The sequence below is a fragment of the Pyxicephalus adspersus genome, chromosome 11 (genome assembly GCF_032062135.1).
Source record: "Pyxicephalus adspersus chromosome 11, UCB_Pads_2.0, whole genome shotgun sequence".
NCBI lineage: Eukaryota > Metazoa > Chordata > Amphibia > Anura > Pyxicephalidae > Pyxicephalus > Pyxicephalus adspersus.
In genome coordinates this window covers 32,159,576-32,181,190 of record NC_092868.1, presented here as the reverse complement: position 1 = coordinate 32,181,190, position 21,615 = coordinate 32,159,576, and the positions used below count along the sequence as shown (strand labels likewise).

At 38.0% G+C, this 21,615-nt stretch overlaps 2 protein-coding genes across 2 annotated transcripts in view; one reads left to right on the top strand and one right to left on the bottom strand.

Moving 5' to 3' along the window:
* UBE4A (ubiquitination factor E4A) overlaps window positions 1-4,724 on the bottom strand; it is a 26,126-nt gene extending 21,402 nt beyond the window's left edge. The window contains exon 1 of the mRNA XM_072427291.1: window positions 4,447-4,724. The gene's annotated coding sequence lies outside the window, so the exon portion shown is untranslated. The remainder of the gene's footprint in view (window positions 1-4,446) is intronic.
* Window positions 4,725-10,417: 5,693 nt separating this feature from the next.
* Window positions 10,418-19,616, top strand: LOC140340227 (T-cell surface glycoprotein CD3 gamma chain-like). The gene is made up of 6 exons (XM_072425283.1): window positions 10,418-10,487; window positions 11,273-11,284; window positions 14,750-14,944; window positions 17,335-17,466; window positions 17,603-17,643; window positions 18,969-19,616. Exons 1-6 carry the CDS (start codon window positions 10,418-10,420, stop codon window positions 19,035-19,037), a joined length of 519 nt encoding a protein of 172 aa, XP_072281384.1. The 3' UTR covers window positions 19,038-19,616.
* Window positions 19,617-21,615: the final 1,999 nt, after the last annotated feature.

Sequence of the window (21,615 nt, the reverse complement as noted above, 5' to 3'; positions counted from 1 at the left end):
CCTTCTGATCACCCTGTGCCAATTTAAATTCCCCTCTGATCACCCTGTGCCAATTTAAATTCCCCTTCTGATCACGCTGTGCCAATTTAAATTCCCCTTCTGATCACCCTGTGCCAATTTAAATTCCCCTTCTGATCACACTGTGCCAATTTAAATTCCCCTTCTGATCCCCTTCTGATTACTTACCTTTTTCTCCGAACTCCGTTAGGGCAGGGATCAGCTTGCTTCCGGGTTCCGTGCTTTGCGGGGGCGCGTGTGCCGGCTTCTTCTCGCTGTGCTCTGCAGGAAGGAGGAGACAAGCGCTGCAGCCAGCATCGAGGAGAGAAGAGGAGACGTACGCAGGATCGGGGTATCGGGTGAGTATGTTGTTTTAATTATTTTTTAAAACAGCCTTTGCCGTATAAGACGCACCCACTTTTCCCCCCCAGTTTTGGGGGAGAAAAAGTGCGTCCTATACGGCGAAAAATACGGTAACTTTGACCCTCATATCCTTTTTTCCCCTAAAACTACATGATGTGATGAATGATAAAATGATGAAAACTACATTACGTGATAAATGATGTCCCATGATGCCATGACTATGTAATCAATAATGTTACATGATGCCATGATTATGTAATCAGTGATGTCACGACTATGTGATCAGTAATTACAAATGATGTCATGATTATGTGATCAGTCATTTCACATGATGTCATGAATATGTGATCAGTGATACCTTAGTTATGTATTCAGTGATGTCACATGATGTCATGACTGCATGATCAGCTTATGCAGGTTTCTAATACATACATAAGTACATTTCCCATGCATATCAATAGGACTAGCTTTTTGGAAGACAGTTTAAGCATTTCAGGATCACTTGCAAAAAGTGGGTATTATTAAAACTAAGAGGTTAGTTTTTATCTTTTTTATTACAGGTGTCTTCTAGTAGTTTTTCAGACACTCAGTGCAGCGTCCCAGCATAGGTTTGCTGTTTGACTGCTTTCATAGATTTAAACTGAACCCACTTGCAAGTGTCTTTTTATGCAAGGATTTTCTTGACACCTGGAAATTGTCCAGAAAAAAAGGCATGTGTACATGTCTGCAGAAGTATTTGCAAATGCTGGTAAAAGCATTTTTGCCTATAAATGCTCCCAAGTGCCTAGCTGTAGACAGTAGGTGGTAGTAGGTGCCCAGGAGCAGTAAATCAGCTCTGGTCTGAACCCAGAAGCAAAATAAACAGTGGTCAGCCTGCGTATAAGTGTTCCCCCTTCTATTCTCCCCCTGCTTTTCATCTCTATCCCTCATGCCTGATGATCCTGATAAAGACTTATGAATTTTCTGATCTACACTTGTTCCTAGCCAGTGATTCTGAATATCGGAGCAAGGTGGGCAACATGACAGCCAGACAATAAACATTTTCAACTACATTTAACAGAACCAATATCCTATTGACAGATGACCGTTAGAAGGGATAGAATCTGTAACAGAAGTGTTCTCTCCAGCACCTTTTAGCTGGGCTCACCACCTGGCTGTTTTTGGGTGGTTATTGAAGAGTTGGGTCACAATACAGGGGCTGACACCTGCCTACAATTTCTTCCCATCCAGCTTAAAACATTTCTGGGTTAAATATTGAACAGGGTGTTCTTTCTTCTTACTTCTATGGCCCCCATAAGTTTAATTTTATCTTCTGTATTATCAAGTTGAGTTGGGTAAAAAAACAACAACAAAAAAAGAGAGTTTATTTTATTAGCTGTCACCAGTGGCTGTGTGCCCAATGAGGTGGGAGCAGCAAATAAGCTCAACTGGGTACTGTTTCTCCTTTCCCTGTCTATTCATGAGGTGGGGTGGGAAATTGTAGGAATGTCAGGTCATCTATCTATCATGCTAGAAAGAGCTGTGCCATGTGACTTAGCTATACAAATCTCAGGAGTGGATGGACAGAAAAGCAAACCCTACGTCATGTAAACTGCCCTCATCTGTGTATCAACTGGTCTGTTAGCATCCATTAGTCTTGTGGTTCATTTTTCTTGTTGCCAGCATACACAAACAACAATAATATATATCTACCTACAGATAATAACTGCAAGTGTCTGCATCAGAGGTGGTCAGCTTTCATGATAAATAAAGTCCCACCGGGTCCCATCATCAACATAGGGCCATGCATAATGTTCAGTCAATGTTTTAGAAGACGGGGGACACATTGAGGCTGATTTACTAATAGAATTTCACATACCAAGGTGAATTATCACCTAGCATGGGATAACTCACTTAACTTAGTGAATGTGATGAAAACTCTGTGCAAAGAAATCCAAAAAAAGACAAGATTTCTCCTTCTACATATCAGGATGGTTGAAGTCAGCAAGAGCTTCATTTTATTTACTAGGCTAAATGAGATAATCCTCCCAGGAAATAATTCACTTTGCTATGTGAATGGTCTTTTATCAGCGGTCACCAACCTTTCGGACCTCACAGAATCACTAAGTTCATCATTTTAAATCCCACTGACCATTAATTTGATTTTTTTAAAAAGATTAATACATTTGAAAAATAATGGTCTTCCTAATGGTGCCTGACAAGGACTGTCAGGCTTTATATTGGATTTATATGGCGCCAACATATTAGGCAGCGCTGTACAAAGATAGGGGTAGCAAATGACAGACAGTTACAGACAGTGACACAGGCAGAGGAGTGGACCCTGCCCTGGCGAGCTTACAATCTAGGTGGTGGGGAAAGTCTCTCACAATTGGAGGGGAGATATGGAGTGATGGGTAGTGGTGAAAGTTTTAAGAGACAGAAGAAGATGGGTAGGCAAGTCTGAAAAAGTGTGTTTTGAGTCCTCTAATATGATTAGTTGCATTATATTTGGTATTACTAAAGAATGTAAAATATTAGCTTTCTTTTTCTCACTCATTATGGGTTTATTTGATCAAATCTAAGACCAAACAAGAAATTATAGTTATCAAAGTCAAACTATGTGATGCCAATAAATATAACAGGTAAAGAAAATACATAGCTAAGGTCTTACTTACCTAAAAGAACATCCGAGAAGTAAACAAATAAAATAAAACAATCAAATGAGAATCGGTATTTATGGAGCGGAGTAACTGTTGTAATGGTGGAAACAATATTGAAGCCTACGGCTCGGCAATGGTTGCCTCATACTACCTAATACTACACTGACGTCACGCTGCGCCTCTTTTTCTGTGTCTAGTATAGTTTGTGAATTTATTGCAATATAAAGGTGACAATTGTCATTCAGAATATAAGAATTTATTGGAATAATATCTTTGTATTATTAATAATTGCAAATAATGTCCAATTTTTTTCTGTGGACCACTGGTTGGCGCCCGCTGATCTATATTGCGCCCATTATGTAAGACTGCAGAAGATCACCCATCAATGTACATTGCTGTTCACTTAAAGCGGAATTATCATGAATTTTTTTTCATTATAGGAAGGCTAACCGTTTTATATAAATGTATTTATTGCAAGGGGATGACCCCTCCCCTCCATCGTCCACCTGAGATACAAACATCACATATCCCAGGAAGCTGTTCACAAAAAATGTGCTGCACCTACATGACGTCGGCACCTCTTTGTTTTACATTTACAGGAAGGCACATTACCTGATCACGTGCAAAAGAAGGAAAAAGAAAGAAGAATATGGCAACACCTCGGTGTCCAGTCCATGATGTCGTGGTGTGGGACCAAATGGACCAGGATAGTGTAAGGACTGCAGGAATTCCACCTGTAAATGTGTCACTTTTTTTTTTTTAAATAACAGTGAATGTGATGAAAATATAAAAACCCTCCTTTTTAGCTTTGACATGATTGGAGAGTCAATGTGTCACCTTGTTTACTAAGTAAAAGTTTTCACTTTGATATAACATTCTCTATTCCTTTAGTAAATCAACCCAATGCTTCTACGGCTTATTATCTGTACATTATCATATTCTCTCTCAGCAAGATCAATAGAAGATAAACATAAAGGGATGGACAGCGCAGGAAAAGGTGATCTGGTGTGTAAAATATACAGATCAGGTATAGAAAGGACAGCGGTGTGTGCACGGGCCCCAAGGGAGCATAAGGGCCCCAAGTGACCCCCCTTCCCCCGCCACAAGCTGGGTCTAATGATGACCCAATCTGGATGTGTTATCTATGGAATGTTTACAAACAATCGGGCAATAATGGAAAATAATAATTTGATTCACACATCAATATTCACCGACACCCAGCATCATTCATCGTGCTGCATATTGTTATGTTTCTCTGATTACATTCATATGGTTACCATTCCCCATACATATGGCTGCATTCAGCATACAATGATGACACATTACACATATGTCTGACCTCCACAACACACCACATGACATACAGAGCACACACATGTACACATGGACATACATGTAGCCTGATTTCACAGATCCGGGTATACACAGTGTGCAGTACTACACATACCTCCTCCGAGCCTGTGACTCAACGTTTCCGCCTCTTTGACACTTCCGCTTCTGTCCCCGGCAGCTGCGCGTACACCGGGCATGGAGCTATACAAAATGCTGGAGCTGCAAACCCTCCGCACACAACGTTCACTTCGCCAAATCTGAGATTGTTGTTCAGTGACACGTGATCTCAATGTTTACAAAATGCCAGTGAGGACAGCTGGCAGAAATAGCAGGCCCGGGCTCCGTTCTCTGCTCGAGCTCCAGGACAGGGCGTAGCTCCATGCGTGAGGAACCTCCACGCACTATGTTCTGATGACGTCAGCGGAGAGTTGACAGCACGCCGGTCACGTGATGGACGTGTTTACCTGTCAGTGGTTGGGTTGCAATTATTATTACAGGTTCACATTCAAAAACCTGGCAACCTCCAGACCTGAGGAGTGCAGGATTTTCCAAAATTCTGGATTTTTTACAGTTATATATGCTATATATAGTAAACAGAAAATGACTACCTGTACAGTCCTTTAAATGGATGCTGAATCTATAATGGGGCTATACAGCAGAACATAAATGGGAATGAGCAGGAAAACAATGCAAGCAAGACCCAACAGCTGATTCTGGAGTACAGCGCCATCAAAACATAAACCGCGCCTCTAGATTTTGAAAATGTGCTCCAAAATTCATGCCGGAAATCTGAAGGAACCGGATTATCAATGGACAGATTTTTGAATGTCAGCCTGTATAACTTTATTATTAAACAGGATTTTTTATAGCGCCAACAAATTACAGAGTGCTGTACAATTGGGGTTACAAATACAGTGACACAGGAGGAGGAGAGGACCCTGTCCCGAAGAGCTTACAATCTAGGCAATGTGGCTTTTGCTGCGCTCTTCCCAAACTTCATACTGATATAACGGACTGATTTATCAAAGTTACCAAGGCTGTTGTGATTGAATCTGGGTGATCTAGTAAACCTGAAATTGATAAGGTCCCAGATTGAAAACAATTGTCAAATATTAGCCAATAATTTTAAAGCAGAATCAGTGTGAAAATTAAAAAAATTACTCTTACCTTTACATGCGCAGATCCATCAATCCACCTTGTTCCATATGGTCCCGCATCGTTCTAGTTCCTTAGCTTTGTCCCAGGAAATGCTGGGTGCCACCATCTTCGTTCTTCATTCTTCTGCCTACCTCACCCGTTCTTGCAGTGCCCATGTGTGGGATCTGGGGTCGTATGCCGCTGTATTTGTAAAAAAAAAAGAAAATATGCATGCGCAGGACCGGCATCTTTCTTTTTTCAATGACAGAAAAGTCCCTTCTGCACATCCTCGATATCAAAGGAGTATCCCAAGCCTCCTGAGATTCGTGACGTGCATATCACAGGAGGCTTTACACTCCCACACAGCAGTAAAGACAGATAAAAAAAAAAAAAACATTTTTCCTTTATATAGAAGGGTTATCTACATAGGTCTGCTTTCAGAAATCTATTCCAGGTTTGCTGGATCACCCAGGTTCTCATGATACTCTCTCTTCTCTAGGCCTGGTGAGCTTTGATAAAGCAGGGGGGCTTCTGGAACCCAATCCCTCTCTTCCTTAAAGTTTAGCTTTGGTTAAAAATATTCAAAAATAAACTTACCTTTACCTAAAAAAGCCCTCTATAACACCTCAATTAGTTTCCAGTAAGTCCCACACCATCCTTATTCTTTCTGGCAAGGACAGGACAGTGGGCACGGCCATCTTCTTTTTTTCCTTCTAGCTTCTGCTCATGTGATTTCTCACTGTGCAGGCGTGAGCTCGGGTGGAGTGTCTTCTTGATAGTGTAAAAAAATGTAAATGTAATATGCTGAATTTTTTTAAAAAAGTGTTGATCTCACTTCGCAAAAGGGAATGTTTGAGGGAATGTCAGATTCCCCTTCTATTGTGTGTTACTTCCCCCACCTCCTAGATTGTAAGCTCTTCGGGGTAGGGTCCTCTCCTCCTGTGTCGCTGTCTGTATCTGTCATTTGCAACCCTTTTTTAATGTACAACGCTGCGTAATATGTTGGCGCTATGTAAATCCTGTTTAATATTATGAATATTATTATTATTATTATTATTAATAATAATAATAATAATAATATTTTTTTTTTAAATAGAGCCCTGAAAGTTCTTATAAGTTCATATGAGTAAAATGCATTACATATGTATTTTGCAGTTTTGGTTACTGATTCTGAAATGCATTGTGCAGTACTTCTTCTTTTGATGCACACTAGATATAAATCTGTAGTCATGAAAATGGCCCCATTTAGGCCATGCTTCCTATACAATTTGTACATACTGCTGCAGCACATGGCACTTTCCTATCACCCCATAAACTATTCTTCCAGGTTGACATCTCTGTAGTTCATCATGGTCACCATGATCGGGAGGTAGGGAGAAGGGTCAATGCCTAAATGATTTGTACTAAGCATTCTCCCACCTTCCAGTCTAATAATGTCTGGAGGTGTATGATCCTATAAGAGGGCAGACAGAGTGTTGGTCAGATGGTGGATATTTATAATTGAAGTTAATCTTTCTGATACATACATGGCAGCATAATCTTGGATCAATATTGCCTCTTCCATTCAGTATGACCGTCAGTTCTCTAAATATCTTTTAATTCTTTTCTTTGCACTCAAAGAAAAGAAGGTAGAGTTCAACCTGTTTAAGGTAGAGTTCGACCAACATTCTCAGGCTCATTTCCAAACACCTGCCATACCCTACATGTGGATAATACATTATGCGGAGGCATCTCCAACTCCTCACTCCTCAGAGAACATGTTTTTTTCCCATTAGGTCCATGGAGATCCATCTTTATGGCTAATCTAAACATTAGTTTCATGTTAATGATGAAGGAAGCATTTAAGCCAAAATGTTTGCATATTAAAATTATACCCCAAAAGAAAAATTAGTAATAGCAGCCTCCATATTTCCCTAACACATAAGGAAAGCTCTGTGATGGTTTTGTGGTATTATTAAAGTGTACTAATATTTGTTGCATATGTTATAATAGTTAAAAATCTACAAATGAAAAAAAACTGCTCCAATGATAATTTTTCCCTATAATCATATATATTTTCAGTGCATTTCTGATATATCATAAGGGTAAGGTTTAATCTGAAATTCCTCAGGGAGGGACATCAACAGATTGCATCAAAGGTAATATGTCCTGGGAGGTGTCAGCCAGTCTCTGTAAGATAGGAATCTGTTGTTTGGCTGGTGATACATAAATAATAATTCAGTAATGTAAGGGTAGGAAAGGATTTAGAACCCTCATCAGGTTGTTATTGTCCTAGCAAGGGGACAACAAAAAAAAGCAAAAAAGCCAGCACTCAACAAACGTTATCCAAAAAATGTGGATAAATGTTATTATAACATTCAAAAATACACAGTGCCATGTGGTATGTTATTTTTCTCTTTTTTTGTATATTTGGTTGACATGACATTGTGGCAACTTTTATTGCTGGGCTGGATTTTGTCTGGAGAGGGGCTGCTAAGTACCACACCAGGACCTACTGGATCACATATTGGGCTGGTTGAGCTGCACTATATTTTGTTTTTGAACTTTAGAGCAGAATAGAGAAAAGCTTTTTTCTCATTTGATTACATTTCATCACCTGTCTGTTGATCTGGAAAATGTCATCAGTAAGGGGAAACCCTCTCAATCAGAAAGCAATAACATCAGGGAGTTCCTAATTTTTATCACACTCAATCAAAACCTTAAAAAAAGACAATAGGGTTGATTTACTAAAGAAATAGCTGTGAGCCCATATTTAGAAAATGGAATTGGCACCTTGCAAGATATATTTCAATTAGCTTAGTGAACATGGTTATAATTCAGTTTGCAACAAATACCTGATCACTTGTAACAAAATGCAAGAACAGGAATTTGCTTGCACATAATTAGATTGAATTAGGCAAAGCTTACATCAGTCCAATGCAATATCCCTTGAAGAGTAACAATTCGTTTTGCTTAGTAAACTGCCTTTATTTATTTAGTAAATCCATGGTAATGTAACCTTGTCCACATAGAGCTAAGTGATTGTGTGTTTCTGAAGGGCTCCAAACCCTAGTTATATTAACCTTAAGCTGCGTACACACTTCCAATTTTTATCGTTGGTAAACGAACGACGAACGATCCTGCACGATATCTGCGAACGATCGTATGGCACTGATCCTGTACCTACAGATAACGACAGGATCGTTCAAAGATATTGTACACACGATAGATGCGATCGTTTGAACTATACAGGAAGTGACGCGCACCACAGGAAGTGAGCGAACGTTCGTTCACCGCGCATGCTCAGACCATGGACGATCACTGAACGACCGTACACACGATAGATGGTCAACGATCATCGTCCAATCCGATCCGCCGGTCCGGTCGTTCATTTCCAACGACTATCCTCGTTCGTCGGCGTCGTTGGTTACTTTTTTTACGAACGATTTTTGGCCAATCGGTCGTTCGTCGTTCGTTCGTCGTTCATTTCCAACGATAAAAATTGGAAGTGTGTACGCAGCTTTAGAGACAAAATATTTTATTTGTGTAATTACACATACCAAGGCTTTTAATTGGCAACAACTAAAGAACAATTTGGTGAAAACAAACAATAATATTCATTAAATATCAATATTAGGAAATGATAATAGCAATACATCTTAATCCTTAAAGTGAGCCTATCACCACATATAACATTATATAAAAGGGTGGCTATGTTTTTAATACTTTTTCGGAGGGGTTCCCTCCCCTTCTGTTGTTATTGCAATAACCTGAAAGGGAAAGCCACAGCCTCCCAGGATATTTGCGTCACATTTCCCAGGAGGCTGTGGGCTGCTCCTTGTGGCATGCGTCATCACGGATCTTCCTAAAATGTAAAAAAGTGTTTTTAACATGTGCAGTGAGATTGGCACTTTTTTATATTTGCAGGAAGATCTTGGTGATATTTTCCCTTGATCTTAGTGACATGAAGAAAAACACAGAAGAAAGAAGGTGGCTGCACGCATCGTTCCATCCAATGCTGGAAAGAACAGTAAAGTTGGAGAAAATACACTTTCATTAGTGAAGCTGGGTGATCCAGCAAACCTGGAATGTATTTCTTCAAAGTCATTTGTTATCTACTAGCAAAGGTGTTTGTTTGCTGGATCACCCAGCTTCCATAATGAAAGTGTATCCTCTCCAGCCTTGGGGAGCTTTATTAAATAAGGCCCATTGTGGGACGTGCTGTGCTCAGTTTGTGGAGGAATTGAGGGCTTTTCACAGTGATAATTGTTTTTCCTCAACGTTCCACTTTAAAACAAGACAAAGATAATAAAGATAAAAAATTGCTTGTCTGTAAATATAGTGAAGTCTCTAGTAAACTTCCAAATTCTAAATCCATATCCAAACTTCCCTAAATTTTACATTTCGGTTTTTCAAAAAATTGCTTCTTCAGGATTGTATATATATAATAATAAGTAATTAATTTAGTATGTATAAAAAATATACATATATATATATATATATATATATATATATATATAAATATATATATTACAATCAGAATAGTATATATATCTATCTATTACATATTTCTTGAATCGTATGTACACATTATATAATCCCCTATTTGTGTTGGCTTTCTTTGCCTTAATTGTCCTGATGCCCTCTTAAAAATTAAAAAAAACTTTGTGTTTAATAACATTTTAATAATACTGTATGTAGTACAACACATAAGGTATAAATGTGGCCAGTATTAAAAAAAAATGACTATAACTACTCATGCCTATAACTACCAATAGGTGTCTGGTTTGTCATTTCTTTTGGTGTGCAACTTTTGGTGTGCAACAACACAGGAAGAGTGTGGTTTGGTGCAGTGAAAAAAAAACACTGAACAAAAATAACACTGAACCATATACTCTGCAGTTAGGTTCTTTACATGCATATTATAAACACATTCTCCTAAAGACCTAAATACTCATCATTCAAAAATCATGGTACGCCATGTGACTACACTTTGTTGGATTATTTTCATCTGGGGATTTACAGACATTGACGCAAAAAGTAAGTATGCACATTACAATGAAATGCATTTTTAATACCTACAATATAAATTATTGTATGCTGATTTATTATAAGATACAGAAAAGATACAAGCCCCCTCACATAAGTCTAGCCTTGATGATAAAAATAAAAGGAATGTTGATATAATTAGGATAGAAAAATTCAAAAGCTATACTAACTGTGCAGATTTACCTATGAAGTGATCTGAATAGGTCAATATTAATAATTTTTTCTGCCGTTGAGACCTTTGTAACAATGTATTTTAAAGCTAATATAGCAGCTATAAAAACATTAAGACTAAGGAAGTGCAATAAAGTAGACACATTGACAAACAAGCTAATAGTTACACGGGGGAAAAATATTACAGAGTCTATCCATAATATAGTTTATGGGTAACAAGATAAAATAAAAATAATTTTAGTAAAAAACTTTTATATGTTTGGAGGTCACGTATATAACCCTGGAGGGATGTGATATGCCTTTTGGGTTTTCATTTGTGCACCAAACTGTTAGTATTAATACTTGTATTCCTTATAACAAAAGATTTGGTATTGTTCTAATGAAAACAAAAAGAGCTTTTACAATATTTTTTTCAACATCATGATAAAGCAAATGTTAAAAAAAATAAAATCTCCATTCCCCAGCCGACTGACGACATACATTGATAGCCACCGCATCTCGGAAATCTTACTAGTAAATGTGCATTCAAATAATATCTCGTTTTTTTTCTCTTCCTTGTTTGTCTTATTTGTTGTGCTTCTCTACTTCTGTCTCCACTTTTAAAGAAGAAATAACAGGTAAGTGATTAAGTCTAAGTAAGTCTATTATTCATTTATAAGTAACTGGCAAACTATTATTAGAAATGTCAGTGTGTATGTACTAGAATAGTATGTATTATGGTTACGTTAACAATCGCCTTTTACCCTTTTACTAAACTACTGCTTGCAGAATGTGAGCTGTCATTCATGTTATATAATATTAGTTTAGAACAGTGTTTCTAAACTAGGATTCCTCCAGAGGTTGCTAGGGGTTCCTTAAGCAATGAGCAGTTTGTGCTTCTAAGGGTATTTTCATCAATGATCTTATTGGCTATCTGAAAAGTGTGACTTTCTTCCTACAGGCCATCAATGAACTGTGGATACAGTAATTATAGGAGGGGTTCCTTGAGGAAGTGAAAGATATTTTAAAAGCTCCCCCATAATAAAAAGGTCAGGAAAGACTGGTCTAGAACAATAATTCTTAACTAGGGTTCCAATAGAGTTTTCTAGGTCTTCTGTGAGCTTTGGCTTTGTGATCTCCCATTTGATAGTGACCTCTTAGTTTGTGACCAATGCCACTTGATAGGGTCAGCTAAAAAATCCCAATGCCTTTTTAAAATTTGCCATCCGTAAGGGTGGCTCTGCCACTTGTCAGGACCAGAAGAATTATATTAATATTCCTTTAAGCTTTTTTTATCTGTAAGTGTGGCATTCTGACCACCCCTGTAAGGTGGAGGACATTCTTTCCACTGACTACAAATGTAACATGTTTTTTTTTCCATTGATTCCTTATGGTTTCTACAGGGGTTCCCCTAGACCTGGAGATTATTTCTGGGGTTCCTCAAGTGAAAAAAGTTGATATTAGTGATGTATGTAGGTAAAATTAGTAGGTAAAATGTACAAATTGACAAATTGTAAATGTGCAGGGTTAATAAGTTATTCAGAAAAAAATATTTAATTTAAAAACAGTGGTATTAGTATATAAGATATATCATCTTGCTTTTAGAATTTGATTGTGTCCCATAATTCCTGCTATGGAATATATTTTAGTCTAGGGCATTAGTAGAGTTTAGTACAAAGTGCCACAGGTCACCTGAGTAGTCATTTTTATTATCCTAAAATTTGGTTCTGATTTTTTTTTCTACAATTTCATAAAAAAAGTATTTCTTATTTCACAATATTTTAGAATTATTTTGAGTGACTATATTTGACATGGTCAACTAAAAAGAGCAATGGTGAATACTAATTACTTCAAACTCAAGTTAAATACCAATCTGGTAATTGCAATACCACAGAATCAGTGAGAAATTTAGCCAATGTCCTTATTCCATAAAAATCTTAACACCTTTATTATAGTTAATACTCCTCGAAAGGGTTTTGTAAAATATTTAATTACAAAATTATGTAAGCAAGTTCAACATTTGTATGGGGCTGGATTACACTGCTATGTTAATAGATTTATCTTAAATCTACTTTTGTTTCTTTGTTTTTTTTGTGCTTTGCTTGAGGTAATCTTTATTAACAAGGAAACTTGGCAAAAATGGCATACATTTTTGATGACGGGGATAATTTATGACTTTTTTGTTCTAGCAAAGCTAGAAAAAAATTGTGTCAGTTATATCTACTATATTGTCCTTTGGCTTTCATTATTGTTTATTGATAAGGAAGCTTAATATAACTTTTATTATAGTATGGAAAGAAGCTTAATATAACTTTTTTATAGTATGGGGGGTTATTGGACCCCAAACTTTAATATGCAAAAAATGGTTGGGATTACACCATTTATTTGACAAATCCTCTAGAAGTTGTAGTTTCTTGCCCGATTTTTAAATAGTGCTGTGTTGCAATTGAAATAAAAGTATGGTAAGAATACACAGTACCAATTATGTATTCCTAAATGTAAAGACAAGTATACTGCTATAAATCATTGATAGCAAGCGTTGGTTCACAGTATGTTTTGTATGATAATAATTAATGTTTATATGAAATATAAGGGATTATAATATAATCCAAGTAAAATAAAGTAATTTCCATTTGGTTTTTACATTTAGGTGCAATATGAATGTTAAAGACAGGGAAATTCATTGATCATTTTAAACATTCTATTATGTGCGGGAGTTCCATTCTCATATATATTCTCATATTTTACCAGCACAAGACCATAGATATAAGGTCCTCAAACCACTGCCCGTCCACTATGTACAGCAACCTTTCTCAACCTTTTTACCACAGGTTAACCCTTTAAGTAACTTTTAGGTGACTAAGAGGCACAAACTGCTCATTGCTCAAGGGACCCATAGCAACCTTTGGAGGGACTGTAGGGTTCTACCAAACCTCGGTTAAGAAACAATAATATAGAGGAGCAATTGATCAGGCAACTTAGAACACCCGTCCCATTTTGTGTTGTTCCCCCTGAAATAACAATTGCATTAGTCATTGCCTTCTTCCTCCACTCTACATTCACATTAAGATGTGAGTCAAAACAAGGTCAGGCCAAAGCCAAAGGTTGGGTGCCAGATAAAGAATCTGATGATTTTGCGGGAAATCTCCTGAGTTGCCTATTTCCTGTACTCTGTGTCTGTACTGACTATTATCAACTTTACCAAATCAGCAAATCTTTCCTGGGACTAAAGCTACGTACACACTTCCAATTATTATCGTTGGAAAACGAACGACGAACGTTCCTGCACGATATATACGACCGATCGTATAGCACCGATCCTGCACATAGAGTTAACGACGCGATCGTTCGTAGATATTGTACACACAATAGATACGATCGTTTGAGCGATAGAGGAACTATGTGCACGACAGGAAAGTGAACGGACGTTCGTTCATCACGCATGCTCTGACCATGGACGATCAACGAACGACCGTACACACGAACGATGTTCAACGATCGTCGCCCAATCCAATCCGCCGGTCCGGTCGTTCGTTTCCAGCGACTTTGCTCGTTCGTCGGCGTCGTTGGTCACTTTTTTACGAACGATTTTTTGCCCAATCGATCGTTCGTCGTTCGATTGGAACGATAAAAATTGGAAGTGTGTACGCACCTTAAGAGGCATGTATTGGCACAATCGCTAGTTAAAAATAAACAGTAAAAAGGTTATAAATAAATACAGCCACTATACCTTACCTGGTGAGCTGCAATGTATTACATTTTTGGATTAGGGTTTAAATATGCTTCAAGGAGAAATGACCATGTAAACATTATGAAGAAGTATCAGATTCCTGCCCCCCCCCATCCCGCTGTTTCTTAGTGGTTGATCTGCTGATCTTTATGTTAGTATTGTGGAATTTGATGACATAGGGTTAGAAGTATTTGTTTCTAAATATATGTATATATTTGTATTTCTAAATACTTTTTATATTATTTTTGTGCAGCAAGGTTTGGGGCCATTTCCATTGGTAAATTGTACATCAATGAGCATTATTCCAATACTTGCCTTTCTCTTCCCAAGTAGTTGCAATATAGATGTATCATCTTTATTTTGTCTTCACTAGCTAGAGAAAAAAACGATAACCTGATCTTGATTTGTCCATTTGAGAAGTGTGAATGGAACCTTGACGGCATAGCTCTAGAAAATACAAGCAAGGAGCTGGACATAGGCTCTGTGTGGAATGATCCCCGTGGAATCTATTCGTGCAAAAGTAAAGGGACTGAGGATGAGGAAGTGTTCATTGATGTGTTTGTGAGAAGTAAGTATTTTCTATGCTACAGCTTTTATCTGAATAAGTGCAAAAGTTCAGTTATTAGTTCATGTCTTCAAAAAATATACATATGCATATGTGTAATATACATATGTGTAATCTAGTAAGGGAGTTAGAGGGTTTCTGCTGTAATAATGATGGGTGTCCAAGTAGCCAAACAAGTCCAAAATATGTCAACTGCAGGCCAAAACCCCTGTCATAAATAAAACTGCTGTGGTGCCACAAACCGGTGCCATTGACACAGGCCGCAAGCCCGTCTACACAGGCCCTTATACTGTTTTTCTTTTTGTGTCTGTGCTCTTTGTAAGCCGTGTACCGGGGGCTTTCTAGGATACAGCGAAGTCACAAACAAGGAAAAGCAGCCCACTGACACCAATTTATATAAAACAGGAAGTACTTTACTGCATACTATCACAATAAACAAAATTCCAAACAATAACCCAAAGAAAACCTAACAATATACAAATACTGGCCACTTGTTTAGCTGTGCTCAGAAACAGCGGCATCTTGTGGCTAAAATGCAGAACGACAGTAGTCCTATATTTTATTACAAACATTGAACACATGTGCTGTTTTCTCAATCTCACATCTTCACTCCTAGATGTCTTTCCTTCTGTTGGTCCACATTCATTGATACACAAAGGGGACAGAAGGCTGACCCAACATAAAGGCTAAATTCCCCTAATCGTTCATTCACAGCAGTGGGCACAGATGGCACTTCCATCGTTAAAATGTAAAATTTACTAAATGAAAAAAAATATTTGTAGGTTGTGAATGATTGATTAGATCATTTTTATTGAAAGTCTTTTGAGATAGAGGTTTGTATGCATTTTATTTCTTAGCATTTTCTTCTCTCTCTTCTTAGGGATCTGGAATCATGGATAATATAAGTTTTGAAAAGTGTTCTTTTTTTTTTCTTTAGGAAATTCGTGAATATTGATTATGAATTTTATGTTTCCAGCAAACAGGAGGTGCTCCAGGCTCCTTTTCACATTTTCCTCTGTCTTCTTCATTGTAAATTTACACACACACAGATGAATAGGTCAGGGGATGTCTCTTATTAAATGGATACATTTAAAGTTGTAATTAGGCAAAGTAAACCTCATGGCATCTTTTTCTGTACCAGCTTGGCAGATACCTCATGGTGATTTGCGGATCCTTTGTCATGTATTAAATGTAAATCTGTAAAAAATATCTATTTTATGACAGATTCATAAATTACATCGGGCTGCCACTGTACACTCGTGATTCTTGCCCAAGATGATCATGACCGGTCGTCTCAGGCGATAATCATCTGATGTGTGTACATAGTCTAAGCCAGGCATGTCCAAAGTCCGGCCCGAGGCCAATTGCGGCCAGTGTTCAGATTTCCACCGGCCCACAACCTGTCATAAAATCAATATTTTGCGGCCCACCAGCACTGTTGACCACAGTATAAAATATACGCGTACAAAAAAAGCTATTTCATTAGAGTTGATCAACAGCCTTGCAATTATCGGCCTGCTACTCGGCGGGCATAATTGGCAGGACGGAAGTCCCCATGTGTGCACAGAGAATCATGGGCGTAAGCTGTGTGGGACCTGCACTGGTCACACCCACTTTGATTCCATGAATGTGCTTTGCACAGAGCCCGCACTGACACCGGACTCCGTGAACAGTGAATCCCTCACGTCACCCTGGTGAGGGTGTGCTGTGGGGGACCCGCACAGACCACGCCTACACTAACCCTGAGTACATGCTGAATGGTTGGCTCCAACATTTTCACCTCACCAAATCTGAACCTCTTTGCAAAAAGTTTGAACACCCCTGGTCTAAGCAATGAATAGCTGATTGGGATACTGTACTTTGTGGAGAAGTAGCTGCTTATTGTTTCTGATTTGGAAAACAGAATACCCCCTTCCCCACAACTCCATACCATAGTTAGGTTATGTTCTGTAGTTCACGCTGGGGAACTTGATAGGACTGATAAGTGATAGAAATTCCAGTGCAGCATAAACAGAGTGCAAAGGAAGTTGCAGCATTACTGAATTTAAAAACAGATGTAACAAACCACTTTCAATTATATATTTAACAAATCAAAAAGGACCTAATAAGGAACGTTCATTGTTAGGATTTGTCTATGATTTTTTTCACTTTCTGAGTGCGTGAACCTCAAGACAGAAAATTAGTATAAATCTCCCTGATAAAGCACTAAACGATGAAAAGGAATTTTAACCATTCCTTGCTTCATCCAATTCATCCACTGACTGGATATTCACGATAAATATCACATCCTATAGAAATTATAATATTAGTCACTTTTTCTTTTTTTTTTCATTTGCATTTCTCATCTTGATAAAAATAATTCTCTTCTTCTAATTTCCTCTTTTTTTGGTTAGAGTGTCAGAACTGCATAGAATTGGATGCTGGAACAGTCACTGGATTTATTATCGCAGATATAATCATGATCGGCCTTATTTCCATGGCTGTGTATTTTGTTTCTGGCTCGGAGACCCGAAGACCTAACAGAGGTTAGTTGATTGGTATTTGCTTCAAGTATTGTGCTATGAAGGATGTGTGTTATTTAGATACCGTATATACTATGACATCTCTGAAGGGTTCTTTCTATCTTTTTAGTCGTTCATTCCATTTCTATGTTTTTTGCAGCTTCTGACAAAATGAATTTGATTGAAACAGAACAATATGAGGTAAGTGTGATTAAAGACAACGCCATACCATTACATAAAAGGAGACAGGTTTTCATGGCAAATTCTTTACTTATACCTAACTTTATAACATCTGCCTTTTTTAACTGTTTGGCCACTTCCTGCACATTTCACCAGAAAGCAATGCGATGGAAGCATTGTTATTTTTCCTGGAGCGTTGTCTCTGCTTCTTACACTGCATGCATGCAGGCACCAGGTGTCTCCTCAGAAGATGGTAGTATGCATTTTCGTAGTGTTTATATACATGCTTTTTCAATTCAGTATTCAATTACATCTTTTCATTTTATGTGATAGTATTCCTATTAATGTTGTGCACTTTATGATAAAAAATTTTGAGAGTATTGAGAATGAATTTATATAAATTCACATGTTCTAGTAAAGACACCATACCCATTATTTAGATCCCCAGTGTGTCTTAAATTTATATCATGCTTAAAAAAAAGATTGTGCACAAGCAGGTGGTTTATTGCTGAAGGGATAGGTGATGTCCTTTCTGTATTTGAACATACTTACCTGCCTGTTTGCAGCAGTTATGTGCAGCTCAGTGTACAATGCTGGGTGACCCAGCATACCCCAGGCTGTCTGGAATGAATAAAAACCTTTACACATGGAGTTAGGTCATTTCAGCCTGGCCAATCATGTCCAAACACCTGAACCTAGAAGACCAGGTGAAAATCGCAGCATCCATGACAGAGCAAGGACCGGTGTATGTAATTAGGAAGTGTGACCAGCTAAGTTTATTTTATAGCAGACGTGACTTCACTTGTTCCTTCTGCAATAAACAATCTGTTATTTTGCAATTTTTCTAATTTTGGTTTTATATCTGTTTAATAAATATTCATATTTTACAAAGACAAAACACAATACAATAACAAGGGGAAAAGTACACATGGGTTAGATGCCACTATCATCATACTTATGTATCAACAATATAACTTTCATCTATAAAAAAAAATCTCCATATTCTACATATTTTAAAGGCAAAGGCCTTATAGCCCACTGATACCCATTTGGGAAAAAGGGGGGGGGGGGGGGGTAGAGGTTTGTTTAGTGCTTCTACCTTAAACTGATATAACCAATCTCAGCTAACAATATTACCAACATTCAGTCCAAATAGGCCCAGAACCCAGGAGAATCCTCCTAAAAAAAAGTCCATCCACAGGACCGTTTACAATTAATTTCAAAGAAAAAAAATGTTTAAGCTTTAAATATACTTTAAAGTATGTATATAGTGAATAAATGAAAATATACAAAAAAGGCTTAATTGATGTTTATTGTCTTATTTGAAACTATTTTTGTCTTCACAGACCCTAAGGAAGCATCAAAGTGAAACATACAATCAGCTAGCACCACGTACAAAAAGAAATGCTGTTTGACCAAGTAACAATGGAAAAAAAACATTCTGAGTGACATTTAAGATGGAAAATCTATTTGAAATAATGTCAACAATGGAAATATTGTGCTCTGCAAATTTTAAAGTTATACTCAAGGAACATTTTTTTTATTTGTCTCTGTGTTCTAATTAAATTGTTGAAAAAGCTAATTTTTAGTAGTTTGATTTCTCAAACCGAGAGTAGAGGGGGTTCCAACTAATGATCATCACAAGATGATTTGGCATAGAAATAAAGATAAACATATTAGTTTATAGTTCATATACTGAAGAGTCAGAGATAAAAATGGCATGGAAGGTAGGATTGAAATGTAAAACTTCTAAATATAAAATGCCGCTTTACATAATTGCTAAATCTTGGTGGTACCCTCTGATCTCTTAAAACTAAACTGTCCACTGAGTCAAAACTGTTATCTCTAATATGCTCCTATATGTATTGTAATATGCTCCTATATGTATTGTTACATGTTATCCTTCTCTTGTAATTAAAAGTAAAAAAAAGCAACATGCTCAAACCTTTGTGTAACAACACCAAAAAGCAAATAAAAATTCTGCTCATTTCACAGTTTTTGTGGATTTTCATTTTGTTACATTTTACTAACTTCTAAAGCCACACATTTTTTCTCTTTTAGATAATATTATTATTATTATTATTATTATTATTAATAATACCAGAAGAGCCTACATTCTAGATAGAACAGGAAAGTGTTAAAAAACTGGCACTTTTTTCAATGTTTAAATCACTGGGAGATTAAACAATTTTTTTTTTGTCCCAGTGACAAGGATCACCTTAGCTTGGCAAAAATCTTTTTTTTTTTGTAGTCCCTTTAATAGTTATAGGGAAACATGACAAATGGTGATAACTATTTGGGGAATAACATTTTCCTATGGAACATAGGCATCTACAAGAATAAAAAATTGTTTTAAAATATGCTTTAAACTTAAATTGACCTTGCTACCCTGCCTAAAGCTACGTACACACGTCCAATGCTTCTCGTCTGGTAATCGGCTCAGGGCTGATATCGGACGAGAATCTGGCGTGTGTACAGCGCCCGTCGTCCATCGTCCGAACGACCGTAATGGAAGTGAAGGGGGAGAGCGTGCAGCGGGGTGCCACTTCGTCGTTCTCCCCCTCACCTCCCCATAGAGCAGAACAGTGCTGTATGTACAGCACTCACTCATGCATCATGCAGTCCTTATTCGTTGGAAAGGATCGTGAAAGATCCTTTCCAACAAAAATTATTGCACGTGTGTACCCAGCCAAAGGTTTCATGATTGTTTTCAGCAACAGAGATTGAATGTAAGAGTGTTCTGTTCTATGGAGGGGGGAGGGGGGGACCAATAGGTGGCACCCTGCTGTGATCTCCTCCCTTAACTTGTATAGCATTTGTTCCCCACAGATGTACACGTCAGATTCCCACCCAAGACAAGCACGACCATTAGTCTCTGGTGATCTTATGTGTGTGTTTATAGCCAAAGACCCTTGGCTGCCTTCTGTTACTTTGAAACCTAACTGCATTGATCTTTGCTTATGTTATGACTTGCCTAAGATGTGCCTGCTTTACAGTTCCACCTGGATGCAACCCATGCTAAGCTCAGCTTGTATTTGGTCTAGGCACTTTGCTGAGAATGTTAGTTGTTGCCAGTGGACAAGCCAGTGGCTTTGGGGTACTTATAAGCCTTGTACAGACGTCTAATAGACTTCATCTGATTGTCTCTGGAAATGACCATTCATGATCGTTTCCAATGAGCGATGAATGAACATGCACTGTACACATAGCAATGGGGTCAGATAAGCGAACAGCACTCCACTGTGTTCTCCTCCATATGATTGCACATTTCCTATCATTTCTGATCAGTCATTCATCAATCTGGTATGAAATATTGATGAACCAAGTCAAGGGGCTGCTGTACAGATGTTACATTTTCGCTAGGAGGAACACAACTGTTTGTTTTAGGAAGAAACATCTGCCGTTTGTATGTAGCTTTAGTATTGTCTCTCCAGGACCCCCCTCTGCAGCTATTGTTCTATGTATATATGCTCATAAGCTTATAAATGAAGGGCCAGGGGGAACATGTGTGAAAAAATACAAACTGATGATTATATTCTGATTGGATAATGGTCCTATAAAGGGCATTAGAACTATAGTCTGCTTGTGCAAATTTTAGTTTACCTGCAAAGAAAGTTTTAGTTTGCTGCTACCATGGTGTCACAGATCCCTGCAGGTCCAGGGGATCCGTGCCTCATTCAGTGTCCAGGTCATGTGACTCCCAGTCAGCTGCTCCACTACCACAGAGGACTAGAGTGTTTCGCCAACGTGCTCCCCTGCTGGTGGAGTTGTGAACATCACCAACCTCTAGTCTCCTGGACTCCCTCTGTTGGTAGAGTAGGATGCAGCAGGTCACATGGCTCCATTCATCACAGGCCCTGCCTTTAAAAGGAAGTGAAGGGCAACAGGAAGTCGCCTGAACAAGGAGTTCCTTTGGCTCTGCTTCCAGGTTCCTGTTGTTTGTTTCTCCTGCTCCAGATTCTTTGTGTTCTTCGTACGCTTGTTTGCTGCCCA